A 19,899-nucleotide genomic window follows, 5' to 3' on the forward strand; every position below is an offset into this window, starting at 1 on the left:
CAACCTCAAAAAAACGATGGAGATGAACACGACGATATATAATCTCTCACGAAGGCGTGTTCGACATGTTTCGATATCCACGACATACTCTCCCCGACTCATTAAAATCGAATAAAACCGAACTTATTGAACTAATGAGTGTGATCTCGTACTGAAACCGAAAATAAGTCGATGAACATGTCAGAGTTCCATATAATCTAGGTTACAAAGTAAAGCATTTACAAGATAAGCATAAGCATTTTAAAATGCTGGGTATATAAAATTAACCCCTGAAAATAGTAGTTCTTCCATCTGATGATGAACATGTAACAAGTTCTGAAAGGCAGCTCAAAAATGCTAGCCAAACGTTTACAATGCATGTTCTGCTACACAGATCAACGCCGAAGCTTCTCATATGAGTTTCTCGATGGCTGCTTCAAGGGAGAACTATGGGTCGGAGTACCTGAATTTGCAGCGGGAGAAGCTATTCGGGATCTCATAGGAGAGCTCAGCGGAGATGTTCTAATCAAGGGCGATGGAACAAATGCTTGGGTAGGCGACCGCAAAGTTGGAGTGTTGTGATACGAGGAATGAGGCGAATTCACAGGCGTCAAATTCTTATGAGAAACTAGTGTGGCTCTAGGAGATCTTGAAGATGATCTTATCACAGGCAGCATATTGATTTGTATCCTGTAATACCAATTTATGATAAGATAATGACAAAGTGTATTTATTGCTGCCCCTAATCATACTGATGAGAATTTAGCATTGATTCCCATTCGCCCGTGTCTCATCAACGGATCCACCCATCATGGATGGTCATCAGCCCAGTGTCCCGCGCAAAGTCAGGGTCTTGGGTGAAGAGGTAGCGGACAGACCATACCCATACCCCCTCGAGGGAGAGGGCAGGTGGAATGCGCGCAATCAATTTAAACCCCCAGATAAAGTGAGCCCAGCAAAATGAGAGATGAATAGCCCAAAGATAACATGGGAGAAGTTACCAACAAAACACAAAACAAGTCGGGAATGTAGATAAAACATAAGGTCAATTCAAAGAAGTTGCTAGTATCGAGTGCATTTGTGTATATTTCGACTCATTATTTATTACTTTGGATGTTATGTTAGAAGTAAAAGGTACAACATCAATTGCAAAATGGGATCAAGTGAGTGTGTGATTGAAAATAACAAGTTGAAGGGGTCTCAGTTAGCTCTTACTTGTTGTGTACGTCAACATAATCGTCAGTTTCGTCAAAAATCTCCTCCTGTAACAGAGCACGTAAAGCATACGTCAATAGTTGACAAGTTTGAAAGAAGGGGGAGAGAGGAAAAAGGGGCAAAAGGAACGACGATGTATAATTACAGGTGAGACTAGTTCAGCTACAATGCCTGCAAGCTATGTTACTAGGACTCTTCATTTTGCTTCACATACCCATGTCCGATCACTGATCCCCAGACATTGGTACGGCACTTAGACACTTCATTTTAGACGTAAATTTGAATATTTAGACGTATCCGACACTTGGACACGTATCAGTATCTAGCATCAGTACCCGAGTCCAAGTAACATAGCCTGCAAGTCACAGAACTGTCCCGGCTTTCTTATGATGAAAAATGTTATTACAAGTTACTTGAACTCTTCGTTTCACCATACTTAACAAACAATCCTCAACAATCTACAATGAGTATGGACATTGAACATTTCCAATTTTCAGACCCATATTACTCCCTCCCTCCATTTAAATTCGACAAACTTTCCATTACAATTCACAAGAACTTTCGGTGTTTCTGACTATTAAGAGCGGAAATACATCTTTATCCAAAAAAAAACAAGCGAAAACGGCTGTGATTTAGCTTTACCTGCAATAGTTCTTCCATAACATCTTCCATTGTGATGATACCGATAACTTCTTCACTAGGATCAGCAAAAGAATCAAAATCAGGTACTTGCAGAATCGTTGCATCTTCGTGATGCAGAATTATATTTTTGCCTAGCTCCAAGGAATCAATCACTGGAAGATCATGAGGCCCAGCTTTAGTTGAATGCATGAAGGGTGCTTTCTTTGGTTCATTCCTATGGTACTGATGATTTCCCCCTGTAAATTTGTGTGTGTAGCTTGAGCATCAAACGTGTTGCCAAATTCATAATTTTCGAATGTGAGCTCATATATTCACATCAACTGTTCTAAATTTGTTATACCTTTTCCTTTCGACTTTTCGGGTTTTGCGATCACATTAGCTTTCACGACAGATATAGATGAATTGGATGTAGTGTCGGACATATCTTTTAGATCTTGTTTGCTTTTCACAACAACTCCCATATGGCTGTGACCCTTTTGAAATTGATTCAGAATATCATACAACGGCAAGTGATCATAGAACCTACAACACTTACGATACTCATTATACCATTATACAGAAATTCCGATGCACAATCAAGGAAAAAAAATTGTGGATATCATCGCGATTGAGGTAACGGTCTTCGCAAAGTGAATTGTTTACTTGGAAAATATGTTTTGTCATGGTAATTCAAGTTACGTAACGGGTTAATATGATGGTTAATATTTTAGAATAACAGCTTATAATGGTTGTTAATTCATGATTTTAAATCACAGGTTACGTAACGAGTTTTTGCAAGACAGAAGTTCAAAATACATTACAAAGCGTGTGTTATGTAACCGAAAATCCTCATTTTCATTCCATTCACAATTGCACGCGCTTATATGAAGAGAACCATACATGATGCACATATGGCTATAATCGAACATAATAGCAGGAATTTACAACAATAAATTGATAGACGTTGATCAGTCCAAAGAATGAATGAGCTTCAAAGTTCAAACACGGTAGAATCTGAGTGGCAGAGGGAAATCAAACCTGGAAATTTTTCTAATCGTAAGATTTCTTATCGGAGTTCCATCTTCAGGGCGACATATGATCAAATTTTTTACCTGTGGTTGATAGAAGTTATGAAAAGCTCCATGTTAACTACTCCTTTTACCAAGATAAAAGCAAGATCAACATTTGCATTCCTACTCCCCTTACCAAGATAAGGCCTATGATATTTGTCGGGCTTCCAGAGTAGATAGGTACTCGACTATGTCCTTTCCTCATTATTAGCTCCATTGTGTCCCTGAAAACACAAAATGGCAAAATCTCAAAATTATGATAGACGTGCGGTTATTACTACAAGGCTAATGAGAAGCTTACTTATCAAGCTTGGAATCTATATCAAGTGAAAATACGCTAGACAAAGAAGTCATTGCATCTTTAGCGGTCTTTGTTGTTAAATCCAAAGCTCCGCCAATAATAGTAGTTTCGTCTTGGGTCAACTCACCTCCTTTACCTGCCTAATGTGATGAAACAATGTTTGCGTTCGATCATTTTAGCACTTTGTAGCAATTTGTAAATTTGTGAAATTAGACAATAACACAAACCTCGTTGGCATGTAGGTCGACAAAAGTTTTCAGTTCTGAACGTTTCAACAAAGCAGCATGCCCTTTTCCAAGCAACCAGTCCAAAAACTGTCGTTGTGTTGTATAGATACAAAAACAGGATTAATTGATAAAAGAGACAGACAGATCACAGATCCATGTTTTACTTCCCAATATACGAAGTATCGAGAAGAAGGAATGTTCTGCAAGAGATGTATAATCACTTCAAGGTATATGTCAAGGAACCAACTCAACCAAAAGCTTAAGCTAAAGGTTGAGGCCCAAGGATATGTTATATACTTTAACATGCTCCCTCACGCGAGAGCCCATTGGGCTAGAAGTGTGGCTGCGCACATGCACTGAATATTCCCCTTTAAACGAGGGGTGGTTGAGATTCGAATCCGTGACCTCTTGTCACGTTGGCTTCTTATACCATGTCAACAAATCAACTCAACCAAAAGTTTAAGCTGATGGTTGAGGCTCCAGGATATACTATATACTCTAACACTATACAATATCCAACTGTCCAAACTAGAACTTCCTTATCTAATACTTTCTCTGTCCTTTGAGTTTTGCATCTTAAGATTCAAAAAGCTCTCGCATGTTTGAGTTTTAAGGTGCAAACTCAAAGGGACAGAGGGAGTAAATCTTAAACGTGGATAAAAGGTCATCTCAGGGTTTTTGTCCCTCTCTCGTTTTCAGACACCTTCCCCCAGTTTTTAGTTTTAACCTCATTTACTGGTTGTTATGAAAAAACAAGCGTACCTTACTAATGGGATAAGATATAGGCAGCAAAATAATGACAAGTAGACGAACCAAAACGGAAAGTTTTGCGCCCACACTAAGTCCATACTGAGAGCATATGGCTTGAGGAATTATCTGCAATTTACAGATAGTGTCAGCATACTTGTTATGGTTATAAGTATAATATCCAAAACTCGGGGCAGAGGCTTAACTTTTTCATATTACCTCACCAAATGCAAGTATAAGAGTAACTGATATCAAAATTGAAGCCCACGCAGGGAGAAGCGCATCAATGAAAATAGGCAAAGCCTGCAGGAGAAAAATAGTAAACAAAAACACAACAGGAAAGAAGAGCTTCATTAATCAACAGTACGAAAAGTACCTCCATTGCCATGGCATTATATATGAGGAGGGTGCAGAGTAGCAAGTGCTGGTTTTTAACAAGCGGCAAAATCTTTTCTGTAACGTCAAAAAGTACAAACGGAATGACAAATATAGCTTTAGATTGTCGAAGACTTCTCGGATTGATAACATAAGACGTATAATAAAATACACCAACCTGCATTTCTCCTGTCCTTGGGCTGGCCAGACTTTGTAAGAACCTCGAGATCAACTAGGCTGAGAGACATAAGCCCCAGGGTAAGACCTGACATAAGACCAGCAAAGCAAACAAGAGCCACGCAAATGATCAGATAGATCCAAAACATGGGTTCACAGCAAGGCACATCATTTGCAGCCATCTTTTACTGAAAACAGAAGTCCGGAGCTTCAGACCGGCAAATTATACGAAAAAGAACGTTTCTCCTTAACAGAGAACATAAAACATACAAGAAGCCCAAACCACTGAATTGTTTTGAATAAGAAAAGGTTGCTGGGTTATAAAGAGGAACACAATGTAGCACAACTGCACAAGTCTAAGCAGATAGCTCTAGAAAGAACAAGTTCAACAAAACTTGACCCCGAAAAACTGGTGACAAACAAACAAACCAAAAGAAACAAAAATCCACATTGCTAAAGGCCTAAAACCATGACTACCAAAAGTTAATAAAATAGTAACTGCTGCACTATTTGAAAATTATACTACTAAAATGAAGTAATATTACCGCAGTTAAGGTCCTACCATTTGGGCCGGTTAAAGGAAGTTAAGATGTATGCAGCCTTACCTTTAAGTAGTAAGAAAACATTTGCGTTCATTTACCATACAAATCACTAATCAATGTGTCAACCCGAGACTATTATCTCAGCATGATGAAGCAGGATTATTTGTACACAACCTTCCCCATCAAAAAATAACGAAAAATTGTTCCACTTACACCCTCGAATCTCAATTAAAAAATGCATTGAGTGCAAAGTAAAAGATGTTTATTAGCATATTCAATTTAATCCTTTAAAAGGTGAATGTTACCCATAACTCTTTCAACACCATAGGCAGTGGACAAGTATACCATAACAATTAAGGAGGCCAATAAACAAATCCATAAACATGGATAACAAATTTTTGGGAATCAACAAAAAACGATGAAAAGCTGCATGAGTAAGTACAAAATGGAGAGCTGTGCCTCAGTGGAAATTCCTCAGCAATTTGGACTCAATATTGCAAATTGAGTTGACCTTCTATATCCGTGATAAGTTAATAAACACAAAACAGGGGAGCTAGCACATCTTTTTGGTGGTTCAAGCATGAAATTCGGAAAGTTTGCAGTCTAATCATATACTCCCAAAAACAATGCACAATGAAGAAGATCTTCAGCCCCGACCAGGATTACCATAGAGAACAAAATAGTTTAGACTGAAGAAAAAAGTAAATAACTGTAATACATCTTCAAATCCATTACTTTCCTTGTTAATTTCAAAGGTCAAACCAGTGTAATATAATTCGCTAGTTAATTCGCATTTTAAATCCATGATTCGCTCAAGTTTGCCCAAGAATATCCCAAAATCGACCATGATTCGCTTTTTTCGATTCGCAATTCGCAAGTAGATTAGCGAATCACGTGACACTGGTCAAATGATGAAAATTATGTTAATGGGATTCATCAAATCATTTAAGTAACCATGTTGGATCTTGGACATCATATTATGATAATATTTTTTTTTTTATTTTTTTATGTTAAAACTAAGTCAGTAAAACTTATATCATCCTACGTTAAAAATGTTAACAGGGTAAACAAAGCCAATTGTGTATCACCCAATGTTACCTAGTTCACTAATCCCCAAGCCAATTGTTATTTGAAACCTATCTTACTCGGACTTTTCATTTTGCTTCACGTACCCGTGTCCGATCCTTGATGCTCGGACATTGGTATGGCACTTAGACACTTCATTTTAGACATAAAATAGGTTATTTAGACGTATCCTACACTTGAACACGTACCAGTATCCGACATCAATAATCGAGTCCAAGTAACATAATTTGAAACAAATGAAACAATAGTACTACTGTGAAAGACACATAGAATCTAATGACAGATGTTAGTTGATGGATAATTCCTTCAAAAAGAAAGTTACTGCACGCCAGCAGATATATATATTTTCCTAATAACTTCATGAAGTCATAATCACCCTAAATTCTACAATATGGATTCAGCAATACAACCTAATAAATGACAAGAAGATCCATCCAAGAATGAACGTAGCAGGTCTGCAAATGCTTATGAATGATTGTAGAATGTTATTAATTAGCTAAATATATATATAATTGCCTAAAGCATCTTAAAGCCATACACTTTTTATCCATGTTGAAATCCCACTTTAGCATGCAACATACAAGCAAAAAGCACTCAAGGTTAGGTACAGTTGGTGATTTAAAAAATCAAAATGGTAGCTTCGCGGGTGTTGCCCAAGATTGACAGATAATGGCATGTATATGCAGAAAAAAAAGAATTGGTAATTCCAATTCAACCATTGACATCACTTTAACAAATTGGACCCTACTGTCCAAGTAAATTTAGTTACCGGCTTACCGCTGGTTGGAGTATGTTACTTGAAACTAAATTCGATCTAATACGAAAAAAGAATACGGAAATGAGAAACAATTTTAGAGTTTGTTCATTTGAAAGTCAACACTCAAAACTGTGGATTTGTGGGCTCGAGCCTACGGATGCCCTGTGGGTGTATCCACACAAGTGGGCTCATAGGGTGATATTTTACTGTTATAAAATCTCAAGCTTTATCAAGTAAGCTATGCAGTAAGGCAAATTTCACATAGACTCAATTCTCAAGTACAAGCATCTGAATTAGGCAAATCCTGAAATTTTCCATTTTCAGAAGTTTGCATATAGAGAGCCACAATGATGTATCATGTATCCACTATCCAGTCATGAATACCCAAGTCAGAGTGTCTAAAACCAAAAACAAATTCTTAGGCCTTCATCATACTCTATACTACTCTTAACAAATGAACTATCAACAACAACATCAAAACATGACATTAGATGAGTCCTAAGAAATAATCTTTACTAGTCTTATTTCCAAATGTTTTGTCACTTTGTCCTTCAAAGGAAACAATTATACGCATCTCTAAATTCAAAGCCTTGCTAAAGCACTACATCAGCATCAAAATGCCCCAATGGTCTCCAATATCAAAAATTCCTAATCAATCACCGTACATGTAAATCACCACAAAAAGATAAAATGAAAAATAGCAAAATAAACAAAACCAAAAAAAGGTAAATTAAAATCACAAAACTATCACCTTATCAAATCCTTCCACAAAAGGATGATTTGTTAACTTCATAAATCACTGTTATTTACTAAGACCTCCTCTCCCCAATATATCTAAACAACATCAAATCTTTGCTCGTAAGTCATACCTATTACCTATGTTACATAGACTAGGAGTCGAGTGCCGAATGCCTACACGTAACCAAGTGTCCGATTCAAAATTTTTCCTTAATATGTTGCTCAAAATGAAGAAAAATTCATGTCCATCCTCAATACTAGGGGTATGGTGTCGATTGTTAAGTACACTCAAGTCGACATGGGTGACACAGACGCTTGAGGTAAAATGAAAAACCAGAGTAGCATTTGGTTTGGTTCATCACAATACTGGTCGTCAGTGGTGGATTGAGCTAGATGTTATCGAGATATCAATTAAATTCAAAATAAAATCAAATATTATATGTAAATATAGGGATCAAAACCCAGTTTAACTATTTAATTTAAATTGATATCACTCATTTTTATTCTAGATCCGCCACAGCTGGTCACAGCGTCTGATTATTGAGTACACCCAATATCGATACGGGTACATGAGGTAAACTGAAAAAATCAAATAGCATAGGCCATACGCTCACAGCACTTCGATTTGGTCCATCAAAATCAAAGCAAAAGTGTAATGACTTTAATAATTCATTATAAACATGCCAATTAAGGCACTAATCAATTGAAAATCTATGAACTTCAATATAATAATCCCTTAAACATTATATTGGGACTCCCCTCATCTAGCACCACAAATTAAACAATTGCTGGGTAGATGAGCACATACTTAATCAAATAATTAAGAATTAAGAAATGCCCATATAAAGATAGGTTCTGAATCCAACAATAAAAAGCCATAGATTATTATTAGATACGTTCATCACATATGCACCAAAAAAATACAACAAAATTGTTCATCTATTTTTTTTAACAGTTTAATATAGAGAAAATAAATAAATTCATGACAAATAATAATTAAAATGATGAAAAAGGGATTGAAAAAATAAAACTGTTTAACCGAAACACTGGTGATTATTAGTGATTACCTCTTCATTGTTAGCTGCCCCTTTGGTTCATGTAAGGGTTGGGGTTGTAAGTAATCGCCATTTGTTCATCAATTTTACATCAAACGACGGGTTGCAAACCGATCATTTTTTTAAAAAATTCAGAGTAAGGCGGTCAGGTGAGACAAGACTCCATTTTCGCAAATCAATCTTTATTAATCCCTCTCTTGTGATATCACATATTCAATGTAATTCCTTCGTTTTAACTTATTTACGATGTTTGTTTTTTCACGCAGTACTAATTTAATTTTTAATATGTCTAATTATGTACATTAATCTTTATAATGAGATAAATTAAATAAAATCTCACTTGACTATGTTTTAATTCATAGATTAAAAACTAATCCAAAATTAAAATTGATAAATAAATAGTGTATTTTTCAAATATTGCAACTAATTTCGAGGAAAGGAAGCCCATTAAGTTGCACTTAAAATTGCTCAAACATTTCAAATGTGTTGGATTTCCCTATCATTTAGTTTGGAAAAATGGAAATATTTTGATTTATAATATTTTTAAGCCTAATAAAAAATTAGAAAATTTTAAAGTCAACTAAAATTAAATTAAAAGTTCTTGTCAGAGATTTTCTAGCCTACTATACATTTTAAAAACCTTGAAATTGGTTTAAATTACTAGTTTAAATTGGCATGTAAATGTGAGGATATTAGTTGTCATGACAATACAAAAACTTGAGTACTCCAATGACAAAATTAAAACTTTGTTGAAAATCGAATCTTGTCTTAATTAGAATAAATATTATTTGGGATTAAATCTCATATAATTCCTACTTTTCTCTAAAACTACCTAACAATACAAAAGTTAGATGTGGTTTACATTTGTATTGAACAAAACAAAACTATTTTTCCAGCAAATTCTTATTTAAGGCGAGATAGGGTTGAAAGTTAAAACTATATCAACATAATACGACTTTATCAAAGAATTTCTTAACAATCTTAACATGATCAATAAAAAAAATTATCCAAAATAATTTAACATTTACTCAATTTTATACAATAATTCAAATATTGATCAACAATGAAAAAATTTTGCTTAAAAACAATATTTGCTGAAAAACAATACAGCAAGTCAGCAACGGCAACAAAATTTTTGAAAACCACATAGTTCCCGCTGAAAGGAGAAAAACCACTACATACTCCAATTTTATTCAGATTCCCATCAAATATCCATCGGAATCGGAAAAATATACCTAAATGTGTTTCGGAAAATCTACTACAACAATTGTCCAAAGTCGCCATGGATGATGTCGATCGTTTGTTTGAATGCTTCAAATGTGGCGTCTCTCCTCCTCGTAATCTTCTCCCTTTCTCTTTAATTTATGCATGTTGTTAAAAGTATTTACCCTTACATTGTTAAATTTGTTTCGTAAAATCTACTACAACAATTTTAAAGATTTGTTTGCTGATCACAGTACTTAGGGTTAGGCATTTTTAATCCGAAATTGTATTTTATTTATAAGATTAGGAGAAAGATAAAATTCACTAGAAAATTTTAATGCATCATTGCCAATTTATTAAAATTTGTTCATTATATACTATGGCTGTTTGGTTTTCTATGGATGCCATTTTGAGCTCTTGTTGATATCTTAGCTAGCTTAGTGCATATTTTTGTTTCACTTTATTATTGAGACTTTTGTTGGATTTATGGTTATATGATGCCCATTGTCACAAATAAGCATGTCTTTCAGCTGGTAAATATTTGTGGGTTTTTTTAAAAATGCTCCTTGCTAGGAGGAGGTCACTGATTGATTATAGAATCTTCTTTTGGTTGAAGATGTAGCGTATAGCAATTGCATGATTTTGACAAAGGAATAGTTGTATTGTTTGAATTAGACTTTGATTTCCTCCATCTTAAATAGCTAACTGGGTGTGCAGAATCTGCATTTAGAGAGAAGAAAACAAGTGTGAACAGAACAAAGGAAATAAAGTCAAACCTTAAGGATACAAACTCTCCAACTTGTGCAGGACAAAGCAAGAATTTAACCCCAAATGAATGTCGAAAATCAGAAAAGGTATTCAACATGTTCCCAGAACCTTCACCTATATTTTTGATGCAGAAAATCGATTATTGATTAGTTTCATGTTCTTTTTCATCCCTAAATCTTTTTGATTTATGCAAGATTCATAAGTTCAAAAAGTTATACATGTGCACCATTTTGTATGTACTATTGCTATGTCATTAGTTCTTATCTTGTGGATTCTTGTAAATGACAAGCTAAAGTGCATTCTATCTTTTATCCTTTTCCTTCCATCTTCACTCGATTTCTATTGCTATGTTTTTTGTGTTGCATGATATCTTACTATTTAATATTTTTGGGTTTCAGCTTGGGTCAGTGCCAAATAAGGACAATAAGGTTGTTGCTGGTTGGCATATTTCTCCTGGTGTGTTCTATGGCTCACCACATGGAGTCCCACCAAAAAAGCCATCTAGTTTACTACGTGTGTTACGTGAAATACACCTTGATCTTTCTACAAAGCGTAGATCCAACTTAAGGTATACATAAGTATTTTACTACTATTTAATTCATATGAGAAGCATGTTAACCATTGTCTTGATAACTTGCATGTCTTGTCAATTGCTGCAAGTGATTCTTGTTTTAATACTTGACCAGGACTCAAATATGGGCTACGTTTCCGAAACAGGATGAAGCTATAAAATTTGCAAAAGAACATGCCAATGTTCGCATCTTCAGTTACCAAGATCATGTTAGTGGTCAAAGAAGATTCCTTGCTTCAACCTATCAAGAGTTCTGGAGAAGGTAACTTATTATTATGCTCATCAACATTTTAGTTTTATCATTTGATTTTCTTGTTGGATTCCGAATTGTATTGATTGAGAATTGAACGTGCAATAGGTACAAGAACATGGACTCAAAGTACCGTCATCATTATGAGGTGATTCAAGAGGTGATTATCTTCCTTTTTCATTTTCTTACAGAATTAAATCTTATCACTTTGCTGCTTGAGCGTACCGTTTATTCGAATAATATGAGATTATTAGTCAATATTAAACCTTCTGTGAATCTGGAGTTTGCATCAACTTTTCCCTTCTCCGTGTTACTTTGGTTTTCCTAGCATAATTTGCACAAGTATACCAACACAAAGAGTTCCAAAGGTTCTATGGAAGTCAATAAATTCCTCCATCGCTACATGTATAGCTGCAAGTGTCAACACATTTTACCTTCAACTTTGCATTTATATGAAATGAGTTGCTTGATAACCCAGAAATTGATTCTAGTTTTCATATTTTTCTGCTGACTGAAATTCTGACATTTCAAGCCTAAAATGGCATGGATGTAACACACCTTCGGTATCTTCTTACTTGGATACTGTCGATGTTAATATTAATAATTAAATATTTTATGACCAATGAAAGTAGAGATGTTAACAGGCAATATAGTCACTATTTAAGCTTGCTCAAGAACACATAGTTTCACGAATTCTCTTTAAACAATCAAATTAAAACACAAGAAGCTGAGTGCTCAGTTACTTACCTAACCTTCTATGATTATGTTGAGTATGTTTAACATAATGGTTATTATTGTGTATAGTATGTATATGTCATAATGATAAGAAGAGGATTCCATAAAGCCAAAACCTATATTGTCTGTGTTTAGAGAATAGAGATGCATTATATCAATAGGTGTCTGAAATAAGTTGCTACATTTTGACATTCTGTGACATGATTGTGTTGGGATGAGTTATCCTACATCGATAAATTGAAAATGGTGTGTACGCTTTATAAGCTATTAGAGACCTTCTTCCCATTGCCATATGGTTTTGGGATGGTATATATCTCCTTAGCTTATGAACTGTGTGCACTTGTGTCCCCCCGTTAATATGCTAGCATTCACAATAAGTCCAGCCTAATTTAACATGGTATTAGAGCCGATGGTTCGATCAACAATTTTAAAATGGTAGGTACGAAAAGAATGACGTTCCTACCCTAATTGATTACTCCCACATGCGAACTTGACGGGGGTTCGCATGTGAGGGGGGTGTTGGGATGAGTTATCCCACATCGATAAATTGAAAATGGTGTGCACGCTTTATAAGCTATTAGAGACCTTCTTCCCATTGCCATATGGTTTTGGGATGGTATATATCTCCTTAGCTTATGAAGTATGTGCACTTGTGTCCCCCCGTTCACAATAAGTCCAGCCTAATTTAACATGATTGTATGATCCGGTATTCGTATCTACCTTGTTTCTTGTTCAAATGAGACAAAATCTAATTTCTTGGGTTTTGCTTTACAAGTAGGGTTTTCCTTGCCATCTATACTTTGATCTGGAGTTTAATAGGTTAGAGAACCCAGATAAAGACGGAAATCAAATGGTTGATCTTCTGCTGCTGGTAATCTTTGAGGCATTGAAAGAGAAATATCAAATACTAGGGGAAGAAGATTGGATTGTTGAACTTGATTCCTCCACTGAAGGTAGGGGTGTTAGGTAGTTGAGTGACTTGAAGATTATGTTTATGATGAGTATTTTTTTTACGTTTCCCCTTGACTTTGTACTTCCTCTAATTTTGGTGAATACAAGTCTTATAATCTGACACGTCATTGGCTTTGAGCAGTTTGATACATAATTTATTAATTAGATTTAAAATTCAAAATTTGAAGATTATCTTATATGGTTGTGAATGGCAGCAAAATTTTCCCGTCATTTGGTGCTGCGAATTCCAAATGTCGCTTTTAAGGATAATTCTCATGCTGGTGCTTTTGTTGCCGAGGTATATTTGTGAATCGACTCTATAATAAATTAATTCAATTATTGATAGAAGATGATCTTGTTATCCTATTATAAGTACATGTACATGGAAGCATTGGAGTTATTTTCATATTATTTAGTCTAGCTAATTGATTTAAGATCATATTGTGCACTTCATAAAAAAAGAAAGATTAGATTGTGGAGACTTGTATTGACTTTCATGCAATGTGATTATTGTACGCCATGCTGTCTCTTATTTTTTATAGAAGACTTCCTAATCATGTGCAATGCAACTTCATTCTGTCAATATTAGATATGTTCGCGTATTCATAAAGCAAGGGAGACGGAGGCAAGATTCCAGCAGCTCTTTATTTCCAAAAATTCAAGCTCTGCAGAATCTTCGCCACTTTTTGTGGACAATGCTGTCTATTCCAGAAATCGTTGCTTTCGCCTTGCTTTATCATCAAAAGCCGGAAAGTCTTCTGTGCTCCTGCCTACAAGGCGTTTCAAGTGTAGTGACATGGTACCAGACCTTTTTGCGGTTTCTTATATTTCTCAATATAGAATATTTATTGTTCTTTACTTGCCATTTCTTAGTTGTGCTTGGACAATCGGTGCTTGCTGACCATGTGCCTTTCCATATAATTTGATTAGCCTTGTTCTTAAATTAAGTTTTTTTTTTTCTTTCTTTTTTTTTCCTTTTAATGATATGAAGTATATGATTTGCAGCATGAAGAAGATGTTTTCATGGCATCATTGATTTGCAATATAGACGATGAATGTGAAAAGCTTTTAGTATGCAAAATGGAGTTGGACTGTATTAAAACGCTGCAGTTTGATACCGAGGTAAATTTCAACTTATTTAATATCTTTTTTTTGATAATTGACTTGTTGAAAAGGACTCAAATTATCTATATTTAGTTTTAAAAACAAAAGATATGGGGGAGGAGAATATATGTGGATGCTCATTGGAATTGTTTTTCTTAGTTGTAGATTTGTATTAGCCTATTAGGTAGGGCCAAATAAGGTGTATTCACTGTTACCCCTGATTTCTCACATTGATATTTTGGAAAACTTAACCGACGTCATATTTTGAGATTAAGGCTTTGGCATTTTTGTTGATGTTTTTGTTGCTAGTTTTTAGATACAGAGCTACACAAGTGGACTTCTCATACAATTTCTTCTTTTTCAGTAACCATTTTGTCATTTTTTTTTCTATTCCAAACTTACTATTAATTTGGGAGGAGTTTCTCCATACATTAATCACTATACATCTCCTCACATCTTTTTTACCTTTTCATTTCTTTCATTTGTCCCCTAATGCCATTTCTAACTATCGTTTCCCTCTAGTCATCAACTCTAAAATTCATATCAACCTTGAAATGTTGTTTTGTACAAATTTTGGGACTTATACAATTAACAAATAAGTAATTTTTTTTAAAAAAAAAGTCTTGTTCATAGTGCAAAAATAAGACCGCATTGCATAACATTGGCCACGTTGTAAAGGTCTTTGAAATGAACATGCTAGTATTTTCTGCTTTGTAAAGGTGTAAAAAAACATGTTTTGGGCCATATCAAGAGATATATCATTGAGTTGACCGATATTTAGGCGTTATTATAACCGCATCACTCTCATCATGGCATCACCGTTTCGTTGCTGCGATTGCGACCATTATTGCATTTGCACTATGGCCCTGATACATTCTTTGTAGAATTGTAGAAGTGAGATTACATCATGAGGGCGTGGATATCAAAAGGGAAAGTTTGAACATGTATTTAGGATGGGGAGTATAGGTTGCGAGCTTTAAATAGTATGGTATGTACCGAATAAAAAGCTAGTTTACTAAAAGGTTCAACATTAATTTCATATATCATTGGTTAATGCTTTGGTATTCATGGGTCACGCAGGTTAATTTTAGTTGTAGAAGATCTACAAATGTTCTTCATGAAGCATTGAATACTTGTCGAGACGATGTTTCAAGAACATATCTGATGGGTGCATCCCCATTTCCTGCATTGGATGCATTTATAGAGTCTGTTGCTTCTTTTGGAACTGTAACTGGTAGGTGATATGCAAATTTTTCTTTTAAAAATTGGCTTGTGGAAGTGCATTTCCTTAATTTGATTTTTATTGTCAGATTCTCCAACTAGTTGGTTACCATTCAAAAGGAAGTTTTGGTGATAATACTTCAATTTTGCCTATATGTTCTAGATGTCCTTTATTTTATTACTAGTTCAAAGTGTCATTGGTAAAGTTTACACTTAGCAGTTCAAAGGAGCAAATGTGTATATACTTTGTCTGTTTATGGTTGCAACATTGCAAGTTTGGGATACAGCTAACAAAGTATAACGTATAAATACATCGTAGCCAAGTCTGGTTATACTGCGTTTTTGGTTCTAGCTCACCATATTTCCTTTAGGGAAAATCCTTAGTTGTAGATTAATCCATTTCTTTCCTCCATACCATTTGCTAGCATCATTTTTTTGTTCATCCATACCACCGGGTTAGCATTAATCGGTTTCTTTTCTACTTCACCAATGAATGGATTTTTAAGTTGATGGTTGAAGTTGATGAGTCCCTTATTTCAGGAAAGATTCGAAGTTGGTATTGGTTCTCTGAATATGCATTACTGGTGTACAGTATGTCAAAGAGTAGATATTGTGGAAGAATTGGTCGAGAACACAAAAGCAATCATGGTTCGTTACATCACACAATTTCTGTTTACTGAAATGTGCCTAATACTTCAATATCAATGTAATGTACTAATTCCTTTTACTCTCTAGTTATGTATGTGGTAGACCTACAGTGGGCTCTCTACTATCAGAAATGTTATGATCCCGACTGTCGAGGTTTGTTCAACTGCTTTTGAGAAACTTTTTAGTTAGATCAGATACTTCCTTGCTGAATCATTGCTTGAACCAGGTTATCGATCTCCCTCTTGTCCCATTCCAAATGATTTGATCCCTGAAATACCAAATCAAAGACCCTTAAAAATCATGAATTGCCCACCTCAAAATAAGCTTGAACTAGTTGATAATGATCAAGAAAATATGGTGTTTAATGATGATGAAAGCATGATCAATGGAGACGGTGATGATGGTTGGTGGCTAGAAGCAATGAAAGCTGCTGATAATGCCGAACAAATGAAGAATTCATTTACGAGTTCAATGGTAAGTTTAGCCATATCGTGTTGCCATTAATAAGCTACTATGTTCCTTTGTTTGAATTCGTTAATCGTTGCCTTGTATAAATCAAAGGAAAATTATGCTATTGAAGACGACAATGACATCGATAACGAATGGTGGATGGCAGTCGAGAGGACTGCAACCGAGGCTGAATTAAATTATCTTCGTTGATGAGTGTTACTCCTGGTCCTGGACTGTTAAACATCATCAAGATTCAAGCCTGTATGCTGGCAGAGATTTCTATAATTCAAAGGGAATGAGCTAGTTTCTCCGTATTCTCTCTGTTTGAGTGAGTTTGTCGAATCTTTATAGGTCCGAAAATATAGATGTACGCGGCCTACGCTTGTAAGTGTATATTGTCGTAAATCTTGTTAACTTAGTTTCTAGTGTCTACGATTTAAGATTTTGATCCTAATGTTATATATATACACTCAAATGCAAGGATGCAATTCCTTGATGTACAAACAAATTTGAAACATCAGTAATGCCATTTTGTATAGAAGCAATTCTAATGATAACTTGATAAGTAATTGCACGGAGTTGATCAAACAAGCTGGCTATAGTCAATTTGACTCAATCTTTTTTTTTTAAACCACCTAAAACACCTCACTTCATAAAATCCGCTAAGGCTTAAATACCTTGGGCAAAAGGACCTATATAAAATTTTTCCGAGACACCATCGGTGTCCCCTTTAGCCGCAAGGTGAGCAACACAATGACCACTACGACTAACATGAATACAACGAAAGCTATTGAAATTAGCCTTTAACCCTAGTATAGTGTGTATTTTGATAATTAATCTAACAAATATAAATTTCCAACAATTCTAATACTACTACTCTACTAGTACAAGTACCATACACTCATTTCTATTCAATAAGGTGTAGTATGCTTGATTCCCATTTGGTAACATCCAAAGAAAAGACCATTTACTCATCAAGTCTTCAATGAAACCGTCAACCCGTGAAATAAATTCATATAATTATTTTATTTTTCTAATTGATCACTAATTATTACCTATCACGGATAAATATACATAAACCATCGCGAAATGGGTCAGGATATATGCTGAGTTTGATCTCTAACAGTTTCATACACTAATTGAGCAGTAAGAAGATCAACAACACCAGAACCAACAGATTTAAACACAGTAATCTCCTTATCATTTTCCCTCCCAAATTTCTCCCCTTTAATCAATTCCACCAAATTCCCACAAACATCATCCTTTGAAATCACCCCTCTTTCAAAAGCACCCACCAATTCCCCTGCTTCTTCCATTGCAATCTCATTATCAACAAAGACTCTTCCTCTTCGAATCGTCTCGTCGTCGCATTCTTTCATTGTTTGTTTGAATGATCCAACAAGATCAACATGAACTCCTTCCTTTAATTTCTCTCCTTTAACCAATTCAATCTCTGAATTGGTAGCACAACTCACAATATCAGCAAAACCAATCACATCATCCAAACACCCATTACTCTCAAATTCAACCCCTTTAAACCTATTTTCTCTTCTCAATTTGTCAGCTAAGGTAGCTGCTTTTTCTGCCGTTCGATTCCAGATAATTACTCTGTTTATACTAGGTCGAACACTCAAATGGGCAGTGATTAAATGAGGTGATAAGTTACCAGAACCCACCATAACAAGAACATGGGCATCATTTTTGGATAAATAGAAAGAAGCTACAGCGGAAATTGATGAAGTTCTGTAAAGGGTAAGTTCAGTAGCATCAAACAGAGCTAGGGTTTGACCTGTTATTGAACTGAATAGGGTGTAACAAGCATGAATACCAGGTAAATTAATGGAGGAATTCTGAGGATGGGAAGTGACGAGTTTTACCCCAATGTAAGGGAGTGAAGAAGAAGTGGAGAAAGAAGGCATGAGGAGAAGAGTGGAGGTTTGGGATGTGGAGTGAGAATGGCGAGGTGGGGTAGAGAGTGAAACGGTGGCGTTTGGAAGAGTTGATTGGAAATGGGAAATTAGGGTTTTGTGAGAAAGGATTGAATGGAGAGTTGTGGTTGAGATGAATAATGGGGTTGAAGGTGCTGCCATGGAGGAGAAATTGGAGAGGTTGAAGAATTTGATTGTGTTTTTGGAATTTGGGGGTTAGGGTTTGAGGACTTATTTAAGGTTTGCCAAAGAGGAGAATAATTGGTAATGGTTTAAGAATTTCATAGAAATTGGATCAAAGAAAATTGGAAATTTCTTCAAAATTTATGTTTTCTACACATGTCTTAATGAATTTCACAATTCATTGAATATAGTTTCTAAGAGTAGTTTCTTCAAATGAAGTAGAATTTATATTATAGCCCAAGTTCCATCTCTTAGAATGAGTCCTTTAATGTTAAAAAGCATCTTGTCCATTGTGATAAAGAATTTTTTTTGATATGTCTAATGTTCAAACATTATACTACTATCAGTCTTATTAATAGCTACACTTTAATTAAAAAGCTCTTATATAAAAAAATATGTAATTATTAATAAAAATAGTTACAAATCTATTTGATGTCGACCTTATTTGGAAGATAAAATAAGAGCGGTGTTTGACAATTGATTGTTGGTTGTTGATTGTTGGCTTTTTGGTTGACTTGTTCGACCAGTTGAAAATGTTGGCTGTTTTTATTGGCTTTTAAGCTAGCTGAAGTCAATTGTTTATAGAGATATATTAGTAAATTTAAATATCGACTGTCAACTATTTATTAGAGGAAAAAATGGATCAATAAGCCAACAAAAGATAAATGCCAAACACCACAAAAAGCAGGATATTGGTGCAATGCTAATTATCGAGCATGAGTATTGAGCTCGGCGACTATCGTGTATTACTACATAATTAATGCTACTCATTTCTAATCAAATGACAAAATTAAACCATAGTGAGGTGAGACCAATACTTAGATTCTCACCGGGACTAGGGGTGTTTAATGGGTCGGATAAGAGCAGGATCGGGTTTAAGTAAATATGGGTCGGGTTAAATAAGGTCCCTTTAAACATAATATGAGCTTTAAATGGGTCGGACTTTGACGGCCCGGCCAGCCGAACCCTGCCCATTTTTATTTCTAAAAATTATTTT

The 19,899-nt window shown here is 35.1% G+C and overlaps 3 protein-coding genes across 5 annotated transcripts; 1 reads left to right on the forward strand and 2 right to left on the reverse strand.

The window, feature by feature from the left end:
- Positions 1 to 152: 152 nt before the first annotated feature.
- On the reverse strand, positions 153 to 9,092 carry LOC130806909 (DUF21 domain-containing protein At5g52790-like). Of its 2 annotated transcripts, XM_057672145.1 has the most exons (13): positions 8,903 to 9,092; positions 4,714 to 4,800; positions 4,537 to 4,613; positions 4,380 to 4,463; positions 4,176 to 4,289; positions 3,414 to 3,500; positions 3,187 to 3,326; positions 3,022 to 3,109; positions 2,854 to 2,927; positions 2,177 to 2,358; positions 1,837 to 2,072; positions 1,195 to 1,241; positions 153 to 669 (listed from the first exon to the last, which is right to left on the reverse strand). In XM_057672145.1, the coding sequence occupies exons 2-13, from the start codon at positions 4,781 to 4,783 to the stop codon at positions 375 to 377; spliced, it is 1,494 nt and encodes a 497-aa protein (XP_057528128.1). In that variant the 5' UTR covers positions 4,784 to 4,800; positions 8,903 to 9,092; the 3' UTR covers positions 153 to 374. The 2 variants fall into 2 exon arrangements, with proteins under 2 accessions (XP_057528128.1, XP_057528126.1); XM_057672143.1 differs by lacking the exon at positions 8,903 to 9,092 and having other exon boundaries at positions 4,714 to 8,857.
- An 877-nt stretch (positions 9,093 to 9,969) lies between these two features.
- Positions 9,970 to 17,327, forward strand: LOC130806666 (uncharacterized). 2 transcript variants are annotated; one of them, XM_057671828.1, is made up of 14 exons: positions 9,970 to 10,227; positions 10,811 to 10,947; positions 11,260 to 11,429; positions 11,548 to 11,694; positions 11,791 to 11,842; positions 13,196 to 13,370; positions 13,584 to 13,666; positions 13,958 to 14,167; positions 14,374 to 14,490; positions 15,553 to 15,706; positions 16,234 to 16,341; positions 16,429 to 16,494; positions 16,568 to 16,815; positions 16,903 to 17,327. In XM_057671828.1, exons 1-14 carry the CDS (start codon positions 10,173 to 10,175, stop codon positions 16,999 to 17,001), a joined length of 1,821 nt encoding a protein of 606 aa, XP_057527811.1. In that variant the 5' UTR covers positions 9,970 to 10,172; the 3' UTR covers positions 17,002 to 17,327. The 2 variants fall into 2 exon arrangements, with proteins under 2 accessions (XP_057527811.1, XP_057527812.1); XM_057671829.1 differs by lacking the exons at positions 13,196 to 13,370; positions 13,584 to 13,666.
- LOC130806667 (protein SAR DEFICIENT 4) lies at positions 17,316 to 19,095 on the reverse strand. Its single transcript, XM_057671830.1, has one exon. It carries the CDS (start codon positions 18,879 to 18,881, stop codon positions 17,886 to 17,888), a length of 996 nt encoding a protein of 331 aa, XP_057527813.1. The 5' UTR covers positions 18,882 to 19,095; the 3' UTR covers positions 17,316 to 17,885.
- Positions 19,096 to 19,899: the final 804 nt, after the last annotated feature.

This window comes from Amaranthus tricolor, chromosome 2, assembly GCF_026212465.1.
Source record: "Amaranthus tricolor cultivar Red isolate AtriRed21 chromosome 2, ASM2621246v1, whole genome shotgun sequence".
Taxonomy (NCBI): domain Eukaryota; kingdom Viridiplantae; phylum Streptophyta; class Magnoliopsida; order Caryophyllales; family Amaranthaceae; genus Amaranthus; species Amaranthus tricolor.

Excerpts from the sequence above, each read along its gene's own strand:
- LOC130806667 (XM_057671830.1), bottom strand. The coding sequence starts at position 18,881 with ATGGCAGCACCTTCAACCCCATTATTCATCTCAACCACAACTCTCCAT.
- LOC130806666 (XM_057671828.1), top strand. The coding sequence starts at position 10,173 with ATGGATGATGTCGATCGTTTGTTTGAATGCTTCAAATGTGGCGTCTCT. Across the intron at positions 10,948-11,259 it reads AATGTCGAAAATCAGAAAAG|CTTGGGTCAGTGCCAAATAA; the intron begins GTATTCAACATG and ends TTTGGGTTTCAG. Across the intron at positions 11,430-11,547 it reads AAGCGTAGATCCAACTTAAG|GACTCAAATATGGGCTACGT; the intron begins GTATACATAAGT and ends ATACTTGACCAG.
- LOC130806909 (XM_057672143.1), bottom strand. The coding sequence starts at position 4,894 with ATGGCTGCAAATGATGTGCCTTGCTGTGAACCCATGTTTTGGATCTAT. Across the intron at positions 4,290-4,379 it reads TTATACTTGCATTTGGTGAG|ATAATTCCTCAAGCCATATG; the intron begins GTAATATGAAAA and ends TGTAAATTGCAG. Across the intron at positions 2,928-3,021 it reads ATATCATAGGCCTTATCTTG|GTAAAAAATTTGATCATATG; the intron begins GTAAGGGGAGTA and ends TATCAACCACAG.